Here is a 19557-nt window from a genome sequence, read left to right on the forward strand (position 1 = left end):
TATTATCTGAACAAGTGATTTCTTTATTTGCTTTCATGTTCTCTTTTCTAATGAAGAAAAAGATAATGGACAGTGAGAAAACCCATTGCAAAGAAAATTTATTTTGAAAATATCAGTGTATTAAATTGTTTAATGTTTACATAAGGAATGGCTGCATTCTATGTATGTATTCAATAATATTCTTCATAATGTTTAGATATACATGTGAAAAATGTAAAGTTATAAATATCAATTTTCATTTTCCACCCATTATTTAAATACGTACAATAATCGAAAAATCTAAAGCTTTTAATATTTGTTTCCAGTTCACCCTTTATAGATATATATATAAATATATATATATATATATATATATATATATATATATAGATATATATATAGATATATATCTATATATATATATATATATCTATATATATATATATATATATATATATATATATATATATATATATATATAAAGAAAGAAAGAGAAATTTAGTATTTCAGTAAAGCTATTACATGTAATAATTTGTTTTTTAATATGCATCAGTATATAATATGCATATTATATGTGTAGCCATACATGTTCCATGAATATATTGCAGTATACTGAAAAATATAAGCACTAATTTTTCCATATATGGAGATGTATTAAATTCATATTAATGTATTGCATTATATTTTCATAAGGGAACATCTTTATTTGAATTCACTGTATTGTGGAGGAGCATCTACAGGCTGGTGATGAATGGAAGAGCTGCTGGGCACAGGTATCTACAAGAAAAAAAAAACACTATATGATCAGCTTAATGATTACTTTTTTATTGATAATATTATGTAACAATTATTTAACCAATTACCGAGTGACTTGCATATTTCCAGTACATGGACACTCGATACTAAATTAAAACATTATTATTTTTTTATTCATTTTACTCAGAGTGCAACTAAACTGGGTTTACAAGTTTCTCTTACCTCTGAGCTGTTAAGAGCATGAAATTGAATGGGCCTGAAATCAGAGGGCTGTGGAGGTAGAACTTGAGGGACAAACTGCACCTTTGGGGAAAAAATGTGCATGTAATGTTTTATAACATCTTGCTGTGAGATGGCAGAAATGCATCAGTATTACAGGTTTACATTTGTGACCATACAGTAAAATCAGAAATGTAATTAAAGCAAATGAATCCTTAAACTCGTTTTGTGCTTCTAATATGCTGAGTATGAGGCGCGAAGTGGAATATTTTGAAATGAGCAGGTTTGTTGGATTATTTTTTTAGTTCTATCAGGAGGAGAAAATGTGTATCTATCAGAAAACACACAGGTTGAACTCAGGCCTTAAGTTCAAGTACAACCTAAGAACCCCGACCAAATATTTCACATGTGGCATAGGAAATTTATCCACTCTGTTATACGACATAGATAGGGTATAAAACATGCTAGAAAAAGATTAACATGTCCAGCATTAAAAAAAGTGAAAGTGACGTGACATACAGCCAAGTATGGTGACCTATACTCAGAATTCGTGCTTATTTAACCCATCCAAAGTGCACACACACCCAGAGTAGTGGGCAACCATTTATGCTGCGTCACCAGGGGAGCAGTTTGGGGTTCGGTGCCTTGCTCAAGGGCACCTCAGTCGTGGTATTGCCGGCCTGAGACTCGAACCCACAACCTTAGTGGTTCTCTCTAACCACTAGGCCAAGACTTCCCCACAAACCACTGTTGGCAGCAATGGGATTCAAACCCACGCCGCCAAAGACACTGGAGCCTAAATACATCACCTCAGACCACTCGGCCACGCTACCCTGCTATCAACTGTCACAACAGGGTGTACAGTACATGTTCTCAAGCCTCTTCATGAAGTACCCCTAGCATTGCATGTTTTGTATATCTCCCTATATCTGACACACCCACTTCAGGTCTTGCAGTCTCTACTAATGAGCTGATGAGTTGAATCAGGTGTGATAGATGTGATAGACATACAAAACTTGCAGGGCTGGGGGTACTCCAGGACAGTTTTGAGAACTATTGAGACTATTAAATAATAACAACAGGAATGATGAAGGAGTCTGCCTTTAGAGGTTGGCAGCAGATGTTTTACTGGGAAGTCACTTTGTAGGACTGGTAGCAAATAACACTAAACAGACAGAGCAGGCATCCCAGTGGAAATGGATGGAATGGAACGAGTGGTGGCAGAACCAAGAGATTTGAGTTTAGGGGTGGAGAACGTGTGGAACTAGGATGCTGAATCTACCGTCGATATGATTAAGATGTAAAAAGGGCAAAGATCACCAGTAAGTTTGAGGAACATAAATTATTTAAAGGTGCCATAGAATGCAAAAATGACTTTTACAAGGTGTTTGAACACAGTTGTGTGGCTGCAGTGTGTTAAACAACAACCAGCCTATAATGGTAAAAATCCACTCACTCATTTTTTTATAATCTCAATAAATCATAAACAGTCTCTCCATACTAGCAGTTCCAGATTTCTCACTACTTTGACGAAATACTCTGGGAAAGTCCTGCTCATTTGTGATGCTCTCTGCCCTATTAGCATATACACAGCCCTGATGCCATGTCAACACTAATATGTTTTCGTTTGAAAACGCATCTTTTTCTCTCCGTCTTGGCCTTCCGTCCACACTGAGATGGCGTTTTTAGTCAAGGAAAATGGATGCTTTTTGAAAACGCTCTCCAAAGTGGATAAATTTGAAAAAGCCGTTTTCGCGTTGTAGTGTGGACAGTGAAAAAGGAGGCTTTTGAAAACGATGCTGCAAGTTTAGTCATGTGACGCATATTATACCAATAGATATCCGTGTTTATACTGGTATTGTGCACATTATGTGCTATGCACTTTCACACTATTGCTATAGATGTGTTACTTTGTAAACTCTTCATATCATAGTCCTGCAAAGATGAAAGCAAATTTACTTGTGATCACTATTTGCGGCAAAACATGAGGGCAACTGCATTATAGACATACAATCGTGAGTGTGTGCGACCTGGATTGTTTTGTTCAAAAGAAATAAAGGTAAATTAAATACTAGGAAATTAATATAAAATAGGAAATATACAAAGACAGTTTACTACAGAAAACTACAGTTCAGTCAAAACATTAAATTGGTCCAAGAACTGGTAACTTAAACAGGGTTTGTACAGATACTGCAAATTAAAATGCACTACATTTTTGGTTTTCAAGGACTAAAATCAGATCTCACTTATCAATCAATATTGTTATTATCTTTCAATTTCTAATAAATAAACTAATAAAACAAAATGGTAAAAAAAAGTGCAGCACATGCAAAGAATGCAATGACTGTGGCAACTTTTACATTTGAAAGTATATTATTGCAAATTTTCCTTATTCAAATTGATTTTTTTTCATGAATATATGATTGACCTGAAGAATGAAAGCTATATCATACTCTTGGAAAATTATAAGCTTTATCACGCTCATAGACACTAGGGGTGTGACAATACACTTAGCTCACAAGGTGAGACAAAATGCAGATATTTGGTTCACTAGAACGAGGCAACGTTTTAATACTTTAGCAACTTTTCAAATTACAAAATATTTGTCTTTCAATCTAAATATTTTACTAATCAATTAAACTGATTATTTTGACAAGTGAGTAATCTGATATTTTTAGTAATACAAATAGAACTAAGTGGAAAAACAGGCTTTAATATGACTATATTTATATATAAAGTAATGATGATGCAATAATAATTGGCCTCAAATAAAGTATCAAAACAAAGTACATGGTTTTTTGAACAACACTGTTAAATACATAATGTAATATGCCTATATTATAACAAATACGTACAGAGGGCGCCTACGGCCTGGTGATGTTTCATGTGATTCAACGACATTTAAATCCATTTAATTTTAATATTTGGCCACATGCAAAGTCTTTTGAAATTGTGATGTACAATAAATCGCATATTTAGAAATATGTTGATGTATTCTCCAGTGTTGGCATAGGTTTAAATGATTACGTTACAAATCAGTTTAGCCCCTTTCACACATACAGTCTTTACCGGTAAGAGATAGACATCATATTTGAACAGGACCTTTTCAAAAATCCCAGTAAATTTGTTCTGGCAATCATATTGTTCTTATGGAGATGACGTGATTACTCTGAGCTGTTTACAAAGCTCTGCTGCTTTTTTAAGACGCTAGATGGAAATCTTTGACCATTGAGCTTCGCAGCTTTTTCAGTGTGTCACGCTGGAGACCCAGGCTTCTTTTCCTTTCATCAACTAATGCGCGTCTCGTGCAGGGTTGCCAGGTTTTTGCAACAAAACCCGCCCAATCGCGTTTCGAGGTGGGGTTCCCCAGTAAAAATCGCATTGGGGGGGGTGGGGGTGTTGGGTAAAATACAGGTTTTTCGGCGGGGATTCTCCAGTAAAATTCACATTCCAGGGGCTAAATATCATGTTATTAAGGGTCGCTTCAACCCGCAGACATGAAAAACAACCTGCGGCAACAGTGTTAAAGTAGCCCAATTCCGCGGGAAAACAGCGGACTTGGCAACATTGGTCTCATGTTTATAAGAACAAAAACTTGTGATTGGCTAGTAATGTTAGTTTGGTAGACAGTGAAAGCTTTGTACCTCTCATACATTGATAGGCGAACTCATGAACTTGAACGTGTTTTTAAATGTAGGACGACTTTTTTGCCCAAGACGCCAGAGATCCAGCACGGTGCCGGAGAACTTTAAGGCCTGCACACACATCCACAAAACATTTGAGAACTCCTGATTTGCCTCATTACTCACCTGAGAAGGACAACAGCAGGAGCTAGCTTTACAGGCAAATGCTGACAGACAGATGGAGATGATAAACTCAAGCAAGGAGAATACCAACAATACACCACTGATTCCCCTGAAGAGAGTCTGAGAAAAAATTCAACATTAGCACAAATAATTGTTACAAAATAAATGATAATTACTATTCACACTGGTACATTGAATGCTCAGCAGTCAAGCATCTACTATCCTTGAGGTTCATATAGTAATATAACTCATTTAGGCAAATTAGCGTGAGAGCACAATCCCATAAAAGTGCCGGTGAGAGTGAAATGTTCTGTGTGTGATCTACTGACAATGAGCACATTAAAGAGCACAGGCACAATGTATCATTTCCATAATGACAAATGCAATCCAATGCAAATAAAAAGGAAAATCCTACAATTGCAAATAAAATAAAGGTCAGCCACAAATATAACTGTGTTCTTTTCGCTGATGTTTCGCTGCATGTCTTTAGTAAACCCTGACAGTAGTTTTTAACAAGCTGCTAGTAAATCTGGCCCTTATAGGTCAAACTGGACTGAGTTTACAATAAACGTATAATTCCAATGATGTCTTGCATTGTAAATGATCTACAAACTACTTCTGAAATGCCAGATAAAAAGAGTGAACAGATGAGTGCAGATTAAAGCTTGTATACTGACCACACAGTGATCTTACTGTAATTACTAAATAAAAGTTTCATTTACGTTTAGACACAATATGAAATTAAATGTGAATATAAAAGTTGACATACCTTATACTTTGTCTCTAAATAATAACAGTCATAACTGCTGCAGTAAGTGTTCATTGGTCCTAAAGCCAGATCCAGTGAAGTGAAAATAATGGCGATGCCTGCGGTTAAAGTACTGAAAATGTTCATTCCAAGTGAAGCATTCACCTGTAGATGTAAAAAAAAAGATTAAGAAATTAGCAAGAACTTTAAACCGGTGTTAAGATGTCATGTACACTTATAAAAAATATATAAGTGATAAAAATACACTAATTGAAATAAATGAATAAATAAAAATATAGCCTCAAACAGCAATCATCAGGGTCCAGGCACGAATAAATTTACAGTCCAGTCTGTCTTCACTGATTTTTTTTTTTTTTTTTTTTTGTTTACAGCAAATATAATTTTACATACACTGTTAAAGAGGACAACTTGAAATCCTTCCCCTTCCATCCTCCCACGGTGCTACATAAATAAACATAATATAAACATATAACACTAGAAGTATGAAAATTTTTTAGACCTGCATAGCTAACTATCTGACGCGCTAATCTAACTATACATATACTATAAATAATTGACTATACATACACATAACCTAAGACAGACTATACCAGTACTTTACATAATGACTGTGCATGATATTATGCAAAAGAGGTATTTAAGGTTAAGAAGCAAGTAGTGCAGTATGATTTGTGGTGCAATCACAAGTAAACATTTGTTATCTTTTTAAGTCCTTGAAACATGAAGTGTTTATAAGAAAGTGTGCGTATAGAGAGAAAAGAGTGTGTTTTTCTACAGGTGGTTTGTCCAGCCCACTCACCTGTGTGTAGCAGACTCAGAATTGCACAATGTTTTCCTTGTAACATGGAGTGTTTATACGGAAGTGTCTGGTGTGTATGGAGAGGACAGTTTCTTATAAACACTCCATGTTTCAAGGAAAACATTGTGCAATACTGTATATATATATATATATATATAGTATAAGTTTTTACTATAAATAGTTGATTGAATCAATCAATCGATAGTTAGATCGAATGCCTTTTCCACATCCAACAACAGATGATCTAGATCCTGTGCCAAGCCCCCATGCATATTACATATTATATTAAATAATATGAATTTTGCTTACAACAATTAAAATTACCTGGCAGCGGGGTAAGAAAAATTATCTTAAAACAAGATAATTTTTCTTACCCCACTGGCAGATAATTTTAATGTTCTAAGCAAAATTCAGCTAAATTGATTGGCTAGTAGTCTTTTTATGTAGACAAGTCATATTATGTTATGACATCCAGTCATCCACCACTGAAGATTCATAATAAATTTACCTATACTGATCCTACAGTTACAGTGTTGAGTTGTAGCGTCTCCTATAGGTGCAACTTTGATGCAATTTAGTGTGAATTCTCAAAATATCTTGATGTATATCAAGTTTCATTACGTTTTGTTATTGCGTTCAGGACATAAATATCAATTTGTGAAAAAAGAGGGTTGCCGACTGATTAATTCACTTACACCATCACAATGCTTTATTTAATCAAATCATATTATCATTGCGCCACCTAGTGTTGGATAGATGCAGATGTTTGGGACCTTTCTGACAAGTTTAGGGTCTCTAAGAATTATGGTTACCAAACCATTATGGTGGTTCTCAATTCCAGTCCTCGGCTCGCTCACCACCGCTCTGCACATTTTGTAGGTATCTCTTATCATTTCAGACGTTCTATTCGACCGTAAGTGCCCTGCATAGTGGACATCACAGGATATTCCACCATGATTCCAGTTCGAAGGGAACGTCTCTGTTCCATTTAAAGTACATTCAAGTGTGCGAGGCGTGAATTTAAATTGTATTTATTTACAAAGGTATATTATGTCACACTTACCCGTATTCACAAAACATCTTAAGGCTAAAAGTAGCTCCTAACTTGCAGATTTTGGAGAAAGTCTTAAAAATAATGGGTGTGTCAGTCCTAAATTTAGGACTCCTAAATTTTTGCTCTAAGAGTATTTCACAAAAATTTAGGAATCTTTTGTATCTGTAAAGACTCTACGTTTATTTGTTTGCACTCAGAATAGCAACCAAATGTTGTGCTTTTGTAAAATAATTAAAGCAAACATGATGTGCTTTCTGACGTCTCGGACTCTGTGAACTTGAGTGCATCACTTCGAAACTGTGGATGCTTGCCTTATTACAGACATGAAAAATATATCTATAGAGAGTGAAACTTTTAAATGAACCAATTCAAACAGAAAACAAATATTCTCACATTATGTAATCTGTATGAAACATGCATACAGGTGCTGCTGAGATGAGTCAGTCGCAGACTTCATCTCTTAAACCGAAAACAGAAAGCATTGGTATAACAATAAATTATGACTTTACAATAAATTAAAACGTTAAATGCAGTGTACATGCTGTTTTTCCCTAACAAATTCATAATTATTATATTTGCCGGTGCGCTGTGGCAAGCCTTTTTTGCGTGCGCTTATTAGGCTATGTAGGCAATTAAAGGCTCATTATTATGATTTATATGGTTTATTAATACAAATGCGACTAATAGTCGACTAATGCTTAAAATGAACGACTTCTAGTCGACCAGAAAAATCTTTAGTGGAGGGCAGCCCTAATGCATATTGAATAATTGTTTACGAGAAGCATAATATAAGAGGCTGATAATTAGCTGAATATATAGCCTACTTGTTTAATTAGTGACACTTAGCCTACATTTTAAAATCTTTATTTGAATGTGACAATTAACATTTTTATTTTAAAAACTTTACTTGTATATGGCAACATAATATTGCGCTCTACAATATTTTTATGAATAAATCTCTGACAGAGACTATCAGCCAATCCCTGTGTGCATAGTTAGTAAGTATGCTGACATCATCCATAGCAACGAGGTCAACCCCGCCCCTTACTCTTAGCTCAAGACTTCTGTCTATTCCTTAGTAAAAGTTTGTCTCAGCAGCTTTGTGAACAGGTTTTAAGAAAAAACTCTTAGCTAAAAACTTTTACTGCTATTTAGGAGAACTCTTAGTGGTAAGATAAACTGTTTTGTGAATACAGGCCCAGGTGTCTTAAATAAGTGCTACCCACAAAAAAAATACAGAGAGCGGTGGGTCACCAGGACTGGAATTGAGAACCGCTAGCTTAGACCCTTAAAAGTAATAACTGCTGTATACATACCAGACACAAACTGGAAGGTGAATTAATTTTATTTTCTGCAGAAATGCAGAGTGCGCCTGCTGTAATGTACTGAGAAGAGAAAAAGGCAAAAATTAAGGCTTGCGTTGGAATATGTAGCTCGTATCATAAAAGACAGAACACTTGATAGTATAACAGTTTCTTACGATGATAGATCCCCAGTAAGGAAGACCAATAATAACAAAGATGGACTGTGCAAAAACTGTAGACACAATGCCAAACAGGAAAGTCAGCACACCGATCATTATCTGAACCGTCTGTGAGGGACAAAAAGAATGCAGAAAGTGTGAAAATGTACAGTCTTTCATAAAGGGGAACAATTTAAAATGTGGAACTAATTTGTATGAATGTCATTGTATTTCCTAAAACATTCTTCTCTGTGATTGATACACTGTAAAGTTTCCTATTTTACTCTGTAAATGATAAACCTGATTTTCACAAAGGCAGCAAGTCACATTCTTCAATAAAAATGATGCTTTGTTAGTGTGTGGACTACTCAGTTAAAATCTATTCAAAAACTTTTCTCACCTCAGACTAACATGCAAAAATAAAAAGCAATAATATGGGTTCATGAGACTTTTCTCACCCCAAGGGCTTTGGGTTGGCCTTTCAGAAACGCCTGAAGTCCACGAAGAGGTGACACTCCCGCCACCTGTTGTACGTAAACAGGCACAGGAGCATTTGTCCCCGTCACAACAGGTGCTGCTTGTGTTGGCGGTTGAAGCTGGATGATGAGCGTTGAAGAGTTCATGGGTATGACTGTGCTGGACATGCTGGGGTCTGAATCCCAAACTGACCTGAACAAAACCACAGTCATTTAAAACATGTCAACGATGTGATTATGGAATAGATTTTAAATAGTTGATAACACACATTTCATGTTTAAATGCATATTCCATTACATTTAAATAATATCGTAAGAAACACCAGTTTGCATATCAAGGAGGACAACGAGCTGTTTTGTAAAGCTAAAAACAGTTGAAAGCGGACGCGAGTCACAATAAATTACAACGTAATGTAAATATTAAACAAATTATAGGCCTAATTGTTTGTGAACATAAACTTTATCTACTCTCACTGCTAAGCAGGGGAGAACCGAAAACATAACTTGACTTCGATTTGATTCATAATGTATTCGCAGAAATGTATAAGAACTACATTTAATGATAAACTACTCATGAACAAACATGAGACGTCTATACGACGTGCAGATCAAGTCTAAATTGCGTCGGTCGGTCTGGACCGTATCTGGACGTCTACTCGACGTGCAAATCCAGTTCGTATCTGGACGTCTTCTCGACGTGCAAATCCAGTTCGTATCTGGACGTCGATACGAGGTTCAGAATTTGACCGTCAGGCTAAGGATTTTCTTGGACGTCTGTTCAACGTGCAGAACAGGTTCAGGAAATCTACATAACTTTTTTTTTTATACATATAAACACAACAAAGCAATCCTTTGATTTCTGATTTAAATAGCACATGTAGCCTACTCTTCTGAAACAGGTGTCAAAATAATTTAATATATAAATGTTTAAAAACATAGGCCTAATTAAAGTACCATAATGTGACCATATAAAATCTTACATGGATTTATTTATTTTTTTGAGTGGTATTTTTCACTGGAGCATTGACAGAAACAGCAGTTTATATCTGTATTAGATCTATAAATTAAATATAGTTAATTAAATAAAGTTAAATAGATTAAAATATATTAAAGTTTAATATATTTAAATAGATAATTAGATTGAAATAATATTATATCATATTAAATAATAAATATTTAACACATAGATGTAAATTAAATGAAATACAGTGTAAACGTGATGTTATGTCAGTGACGTAAACGTGATAGCGCAAAAAAAAAAAAACCGTAAACGCGATGGCGCAAACAACCACGAAGACGGAAGAATAATTCTGTTTATTACAAAAGACTGAAGTTATAACTACCGCCATCCTTTAATTTATTTATTTCTATGTTGAGGACACTTTATAAACCTACAGAGATACCAGACCAACGAACGACCTTCACAACGGGACGGCGCTAACATAACGTTAACGGTTACATGGAAATCAAACTGTAACGGTCATCTGAGAACTGGTGCTGAGCCAAAAGTAAGCATAAATATGCTTTTATTCGTCGTTTTATCAATCTAATGTTAAATTTCACTTCAGTTTAATAGTTCAAATTATTTATTTGGATTATAAAGATTATATATTTTCAAATTCCTCTTTTTGTAATTGTACATAACGTTATCCGTGTTGGTTAATTTGAGGTGGTCCAAGTTACAGTCTGAGGTAAAATTATGATGATCGTTTTTAAGTAAGTTATTAAAATTGGTCACTAAAACAGGTAACTGTAATTTTTCTTGATCAAATAAAGAAACGGTTTTAGAACTTATAATTTTTTTATTTATTTTTTTCCTACTTTTCAGGACGGGAACAGCAACAAGAGTTTAACTTCTGCTTCGAAATCTACACACTCTACTGGTGAGTGTAACACTACTGACACCTAGTGGTTAGTTTTAGTACTGCAAATACAAATACATTCTGTCACTACATTAACAATAATGTAAGATTTTCAAAACTTTAACTTAACTTAACTTTTGATCCTCATGTTCAGAACATGGTTAAAGTATCCTTTTTTTCACCTTAGAAACATTGCAAGACTGCGTCCCATGTTATCGTTTGTTACCAATACGTTTGTCTTTCCTCAAATTGACTACTGTAATGCTTTGCTTGTGGGGGTCTCGAAATCTACTCTAAACAAATTGCAGTATGTTCAAAACACAGCTGCCAGAATCCTGACAAGTTCCAGGACAAGTGAGCACATCTCTCCAGTCTTGGAGTCCTTGCACTGGCTTCCGGTCAGGCTTCGCGTTGATTTTAAAATTCTTATGCTTACCTACAAGGCCCTGCATGGTTTAGCTCCAGAATATCTGACTGAACTTTTAACTGTCTACACCCCAAGGCGTAATCTTCGCTAATCGGATTCTGTATTTTTAACTATTCCTGTAACTCGTTTACGCTCTATGGGTGACTGGGCCTTCTCTTCTGTGGCACCTAAACTCTGGAACTCTCTCCCTACTGAAATTAGACAAGCTGAATCCCTTAGTATTTTTAAATCTTCTCTTAAAACGTATTTTTTTCCGGTTAGCATATGTGATATGTTTCTCTGATTGTCAATCTCAATGTATTTTTTTTTCTGTATGACTTGGTAAAGCACTTTTTAAGGCCCTATAGAAAATAAAGTTTATTATTAAGTGTTCCTGTATTAAAACAGCCGCTCACGCGAGTCTGTGAAATTAGGCACTTTAAACTTTAAAATAATTTTTAAAATCACGCTTTGAAATGATTCACTAAAGACTAAAAATCAGTCTGGCAGTATTTTCTGATCATATGTTCACCACAGAGGTCAAAATGAGCATTGTGAAGCTATATTTATATTTATAATAATCATTTATATTTGTGTTTCAGGGCAGTTGGTGAAGACCGAGAGATGTTGTGACGACCAGGACAGTTCCTCCTAGCACACCAGACTCTACTGTATATGGACGCCTGTCCACTAGCACTGGACATTTACAACATTTGGTGCCAGGGACCTCTTGTAGAGAAAATTTTTCCAGGACACCCTCAGAATTACAACAGATTTTAAGGCTTAAAATTATTGTGGGTGGGAGTATAATGAACATAATATGATTGTTTTATTTTATTATTATTTTTTAAATAGTCCCCATTTTTTAACAATACATTTGTTTAATAATACAGCACAATATAGAGCTAAGTTGCACCAGGTCAGGAAAAAACACATAAGTTGCATCTGTGTATAAGACACATTTTACTATTAATTTCAGAAATAATTTAAATACTGATAAATAAAACAAATTTTAAGAAACTTAAAAACTATAAACACTGTAAAGATGTATTTTATTTTCCCTCACTTCAAATAATTTAAATTGAATACTATTCAAAACAGAACAAAAATAAAAATATAAAGGCCTATGTATAAAATAAAAAAATTCTAGTGCCATTAGTTACAAGCAGTATTTATTTTGTTAATTAAAATGCACTTGCTATCTCAGTTTCTGTGAACCTCATCCTGAAATGTAGAAAACACAGTGGTACAGACAATACCACTGTGTACAGACAGACTTGAGAACTATAGAAACCTGTAAGTGCCTGCTTTTATGTGTTTACGTTTTGCTTAGAATAATTCAGCACATCTCAGAAGATTAAAAAATATGACTTGTAGTCTGGAAAATATGGTATAAATTATTTTGTGGACCCCTTTGCTTTGGTCCTGAACCCCAGATTGAAAACCCTTGCATTGTAGCATATTGTGTTTTTTTTTATTATTATTATTTTGCATGCAGATAATATTCGGGCACATGAACACTTGACTATTGCATGAATAAAGAATACCATCTTTAAGAATTTTATGCTAATTGCAGTTGAAATAAAAATGAAAAAGCTTAAAAAGTCAAGCTCCAGCAGGTATACATAATGTGTGGACCCAACTAAAATAAATTGTTTGTTGTTAATTGTTATCCACTGTATAATGAGTGACATTTCTTTTATTTTCATGGTTTTTGTGTGAACACACTGTTTCTTTAAGTTTATTTAAAAGTACAAATAGAAATTGCATTGAAATAAACATGAGATTTAAATGAATGCAGCCTAAGATTGTTTATTTTGTCCAGAAACAGTATAAATGACGTCTAAATGAAACTTTATAAGACGTTGAAAATACGTCCAGAAATGACCACATCTGAACGCAATTTTAACCTTCTAGAGACGTCCAAAAGACGTCGAAAAAAGACGTCATAAAAACGTTCATTCTGGCGCTTCAGGGGACAAAGACGTTGAAAAGACGTCGTTTGGACGTACTTTTGCTCAGTGGGAATAAACACCTCGACTTACCAAACACACGCACACATCTAATATTGTGACATTTATATGACTGCATCATATACGAGCAGAAAATGCTGGACTTACCGATTATTAAGACAGAAGTTTACAGCGATCTTAACAGAGGAGGAACTGCTTCTTTTGGTTTCGATTTACCTGTGAAGCACCTGTAAACGATCAAATGACAAGCAGTATCCCGGCTGTGATTGGTCCATTCTGACTCTAAAGCGGCTGTGATTGGCTCATGTCGGGTTGAGCGCACCGCTCGTCCTTGAAGTCACCTCATATATAAATTACACGTAATAAATACCGAGTGTTTCGCGGAAATAAGCGACTGGATTATGGTTAAACACGGCGGATATAAAGATGTGCAGGAGGAAATATAATGTTTACTAATGCTGTACGTGACCTACAACACAACTCTGTTCTCTTACACAATCATTACATGATGGTAAGATATTGTCTTTTTTTTTTTTTTTTAGTTATAGCTGTTCTATTCTTTATAATTTACACACACTAAGATTCGTTTTGATATAGAATGACACATATTTTCACAATATAAGGTGCTTTAATCCAGTGCTATATTTGCATGCGGTGCATTTATATCTGATTATGTCTTTTGAACTTATTTTTAAAATATATATTTTAGTAATTCATATAAAGGGAAAAGGGGGGAGTTTATTTTTATTTTTTTTTTAATCATGCAAATATTCTATGTACTGGTCCTTTTCTTAACTACAGTCTCAGATAAGACTTTAAAGTGTAGTTTTATGTTGACAGACCATGTTTTAAAATGTTTCGGGCACTTACTGTGGCACCGGTGGTCAGTGTAAAGGACAGACTCTAGTGAATAATGATGCAAACAATGCAACAGTCAAAAACAATGACACATATAAAAAGAGTCAATCTGCAAAGGTGCAAAGGAAGATGCCTTGCTGAAGTCTGGAGCTCAAGATCATTGTATCTGGTAAGTGGTTTCATTGTAAATCTGCACAGAATCACCTTCACATAGAAACTGATTGTATTGATCATGTTAAAATGGTATTGCAGGCTCAGTCAAATCCAAATATATGATTCTACAGGGCTGCTGAATGCTTGAATCTGATTGGTTGGTGGATTTTTTAAGGTGTGCAAAAAAATAAATGTTTAAGCAGCTAATTAGGGTGTACTCACACTAGGCGTTTTGAACCGTTCCCGAGCACATTTGACCCCCATAGCCCGGTTCGTTCGACTAGTGTGAGCGCTCCGTGCCACGCTCGGGTTATGGTTCATTTAGCCAGCCCTGGCCCGGTTGGAAGAGGTGGGCTTTTAAAAATCGACATGTTTCAGAAGGCAAGGCATAGAGGAGAAACAATAATGTACAGTATGTGGAAAATAGTGTGTTTTTTTTTTAACCTTAAACTGCATAAACACATTTCATTACACCAAATACACAAAATAACGTTCTTTTAAGCAACATCAAATGACTCCTTTAATTATTCCATACAGGCCCGATGAGGTACAGATCTTTATCTGAACAAAGAACAATTGGTTCTCACACGTCAAATGCTCACATTTGAGCCTTCGTTATTTAATGTGTGTAACATAAAATAAAATGTGACAAGTACATTCAAAATACTTCATCACCTGAATTAAGATTATGATCATTTAGTTTTAAAGCACAGCCACCAAAACCAGACGTTAGCACCTCTTTTCACTTTGAGATCGTTAAATACAGGTTTAAAATCATAACAAGAAAGAGTTTAATAGCTATGATACTGTTTTTGAAATCAAGTCTTTGCATAGTTGTGACAAAAAAAAAAACACTAGCATCTAACAATGCTATATATATAAAAAAAAAAGTTAATCTTAAAAAAATAATGCAAATATACATAAATCCAAAAAGGAAATAAAACAGTTATAGAATAAGCATGTGTCCTATTCTGTGTCCTAAACTCCTGAAACATTGGTGTCTCATATTTTAGAGCAGTTAATTCAATTTGGGAAAGAAATCAATCAAACCTGTATGTGTGTGAAAATATTCAGATGTAACCCCCTTTGTAACTGTCAACATTTTCATAAGTAACTGTAATTTAATTACACTTATTTCTCAGTAACTGTAACACTTTAGTTACATTTATTTTGTAATTAAATTACGTAATTCTGTTACATGTAACTAGTTACTCCCCAACACTGTAGACAACTTTGATTCATTCTCATTTTATTGTGATACAGTGAAGTCTAAAGGGGAATTTCCTAAGAGCAGAATCTCAAAAATGTATAAAAAAGGCACTGAATTTAGCTTAAAGGCAATATATATGTTTGCAATGTATGTTCACACCCACCTTTCTGCAAACCAATAAATATCAGTCCAGTGAGCATCTCAGACACTTTCTGATCTTCGACTCATTGAGACTCTTTCATTCACACCAGCTCAAGAACAGCACGAAGGTACATCTGCAGTTCAGATAATGAAGGATCTTTTATTGTATAACACAGTTTCACACGTTTATGCTTTTCACAGCACAAAATATCCAACCAGTATTTAAGAGGCAAGTGAGACTAGTTAAAATCTAAACAAGGATTGAATTTATTTTTCTCTTTGACTAAACAGATACATGGGCACTTTTTTGTGACTTTGTTATAGTGAATTTAGAAAGTGTACTACATCTGAATTATGATGTAGTAAATGTGTGTTTTGGTATTTGGACAATGATGTGCATACTTTACTTGAATGTACTTTTAAATAAGCTCATTTGACAGCTTTAATCTATTCTTTAACAAAGCTGGGTCAGATCTTCTTTATGGTTGTGCTCATCAAAACCTTTTAAAACAGTTGAAAACTTAAGTTTTAATATTAAATAAATGTTAAATTAATTATAAGTAATATTTAAACTTTTTTATGTATTATTGAAGTGTTGCATACCAATGAAAAGTTGTAAAGCTGTTGCTGAATCTACTCGAAGTCTCTGAAACAATTATTTCAGGCCGAGAAATCTCACACTCATCCATTTCTTTTCTATAATATCTGTCTCTCCCTTTTTTTCTTGTACCTGTCACTTCTTCGCCAGCAGGTCTACTGTAATGACCAGAACTGTGTCCACTTTGTTGCAAAACAACCACCTCATAGCAATTTTTTAGCTAAGAATGTTATTTATCTTAAAATGACTTTAATACCCAAGATTTAACAACCCTATTTCATATAAAAGTATAAAAAAGTACCTAAATGTCAAAATTAGTACAATATCTTTACTGAAAAATTCTTATACTGAACACACTATTGCATTATTAATCTGACTCATACTTTTGTGTTGCTCCCTCCCTACCTATACAAAAAATCTGCGTGAATATCTGTCTGCTAAATAACTTTACAATCGATAATAATGATGTCTTTTAACACAGTATTCTGACTGATGATAATAATGGGGTGCTCTTAGCAGTTTAATACTCAACTATACAGTAGCGTATTTACAGATTAAAACTGACCTGCACTTGAAGCCCTGAACAGGCCAGTAATTTTGCTACATTTCACTGCTTCTTCTGACCGCTTCCTCTCTTTCCTCGAGTCCCACACATCAATTCTGTTTGAAACCGTTTGACGGAAGCACTACCAGTCAAGACTAACCGATTGATGATTTATTATCAGAAATTATCACTTTGGTACTGTAATGAAGGGTCAGAGGTGTGCGGATCCATTTGCAGCTTTAATAAAATAAGATCAAACAGCCAGAGTTCAATCAACAGCGTCAGGAACAACAGAGATAATCCAGTAGAGTAAACAAAGGCAGAGCGTGGGTCGGGACAGTCCAGGATCATACACAAGAGGTAATCATCAGGGTAGACCACTTAGAAATGTTAGCCGGGACACAACAAGACTTCGCACATGCTAAGAGTCCGGAAGCTGTATAAATAGGGAGCTTGATAGCAAACACCTGTGCCAGCAATCAGTCCCATGCACGGGGTAGATGGGAAATGGAGTCCGAGGAAAGTTAGTACATGGGAGAGGGTGCCCTCCGGTGGTGATCGGAGAGAGCCACAGAAGCCTGATTTGTGACAGGTACATTGGGAAGACAAAAATAAATAATAATAACAACTAAAAAACAACCAAACAAAAAAAAACCCGGGCCGTGGGCCAGTCCGGGCCTGCTGCTTTATAATAGTAGTAGTAGTTAATTAGCTGTGTTTATTATCTTATCAACTATTTCACCTATCTGTGCAACTCTAATCGCCTGTCCTTCAATGTTTCCTAGGATGAGAACGGAGGTTTTCCTAATGTTCCTCATGATTCTGGTGTTCACTGATGGATGGGATAATATCGGCTTCAGCCATAAGCAACGGGTTCTTTTCAACTCCGCACCCTGCCTGACATCTGGGAACAACAACGCATATAATATTTTTGAACACCAACATATTCTCTCATATGATTTTGACAGAAACAGTAAACAGGCTTGGGCAGATTACCTAAATGATATGGAACTTTGTGGCAGAAAACCTTTACAGTCTTTCCTTCCTGGATACTACACTGATAGTATTAAAAGAATCTGCAACGGACAAGGCACTGAAGTCGAAAGAAACTTGTGCATTAGTACGGATATGTTTTTGGTGTACATTGTTCAAAGTGCTTTGGTAAATAACAGGTGTGAAGTTCATGTTCGCCATAGTAGTTTTTATGTGACTGTTGCTTGTGATGTCATTGATAATGAATGTTTGCCTGTTCACTATCAGACACAAACTAGCAATGAGCCAGACCAACGTGGTTCAATCTGCAAACTTCATCACTGGCCACACCTACGTTTTTAACCATTAATTAAAATGTTGGTTTGCCATATGCATGTTTAAACTCCAGAATCTCTCAATAAAAGCTTTCTTTGCAGAGCTCAGTTTGGTTTTATGATTGAATGTGTAGCTTTAATGCAATGTAAGTTGCTTTAAATAAAGCGTCTGCCAGTTTCATTAATGTATCAGTTCTTTTGTGGAATCACTTTGATTTTCTTTGATTCGAGCCCAGGGGTCTCATTTATAAAACTCTCCGTAGATTTCATCCTAAAAGTGTACGTAGGCACGTACGCCAGAACTTGAGCAAAAATCCCTTTATAAATCCCAGTCAGGGGAAGATTGTGCTTACGTGCGTTTCCACCCCGACTCCTCCCCGAAATCACCATATATGGAGCTTACAACGCCTAGTTTTACTATGAATAACCTCATCTGCATATCATTTCCATGCATATTCCCATGCATGTGACACCATGTTTAACACCGAGACATTTAGGAAATATGAGATGGGGACTATAATGCCATTTGTGCCATACACATTCATTTTAATTGCTAAAAATTATCCAGTATCCTTGTTATGTTTTATAATAAATATATGAAAATATCCATAAAAACAAAATGGTTTAAAGTTGTTCTCAGAAATATTTTAGAATAGAGTTGATCTCATTATTTTCCACTGGCCAAATCATATTTTAATTGTTTTAAACAATTCAAATCAAATTAAATGTATGCAGTTTTGCTGATGAACATCTTTTAGATATTTTTAGTGGAAACAGATAGGCCCATATTTATTGCAGTGTAAATACAATTGTCTGATTCGGCTCGTCACTGACAAAGTATTTTAAAAAGGAACCGTGCAAATCTTACCGTTTTCTCCTAGTTATATTCTTCAAATATAGTGGTATTTTTCATTATGTTGTTGAGATGCACACGTAAAATTATTTAGCCTATTGTTAATAAAATTATGTAAATATGTTTCTTTGTAAAATTAGGTAATTTCAGTGTTTATCTACATTAATGCGAGTGGAGTATTTATCTACATGAAAACAGAGTTTAAAATCGCTGTTTACTTCATTACTTTTCTCACTCTAGGAAAAAGAGTTCGTACGGTGTGTACATATTTACAGCAAGTTTATTTTTTATAAATGATGATATGTGCATGGAAAATTGCGTACGCATGTTTC

The 19557-nt window shown here is 34.9% G+C and overlaps 1 protein-coding gene and 1 long non-coding RNA gene across 2 annotated transcripts; one reads left to right on the forward strand and one right to left on the reverse strand.

Moving 5' to 3' along the window:
- Positions 1 to 380: 380 nt before the first annotated feature.
- LOC109094752 (membrane-spanning 4-domains subfamily A member 4A-like) lies at positions 381 to 13789 on the reverse strand. The gene is made up of 8 exons (XM_042730659.1): positions 13709 to 13789; positions 9303 to 9513; positions 8863 to 8973; positions 8699 to 8767; positions 5530 to 5673; positions 4764 to 4880; positions 958 to 1038; positions 381 to 756 (listed from the first exon to the last, which is right to left on the reverse strand). The coding sequence occupies exons 2-8, from the start codon at positions 9486 to 9488 to the stop codon at positions 682 to 684; spliced, it is 783 nt and encodes a 260-aa protein (XP_042586593.1). The 5' UTR covers positions 9489 to 9513; positions 13709 to 13789; the 3' UTR covers positions 381 to 681.
- A 2008-nt stretch (positions 13790 to 15797) lies between these two features.
- On the forward strand, positions 15798 to 18475 carry LOC109095422. The gene is made up of 2 exons (XR_006155539.1): positions 15798 to 16051; positions 17851 to 18475. It is a non-coding gene; the product is annotated as an uncharacterized LOC109095422 (long non-coding RNA).
- The last annotated feature ends 1082 nt before the right edge of the window (positions 18476 to 19557 follow it).

The sequence above is a fragment of the Cyprinus carpio genome, chromosome B9 (genome assembly GCF_018340385.1).
Source record: "Cyprinus carpio isolate SPL01 chromosome B9, ASM1834038v1, whole genome shotgun sequence".
Lineage (NCBI taxonomy): Eukaryota > Metazoa > Chordata > Actinopteri > Cypriniformes > Cyprinidae > Cyprinus > Cyprinus carpio.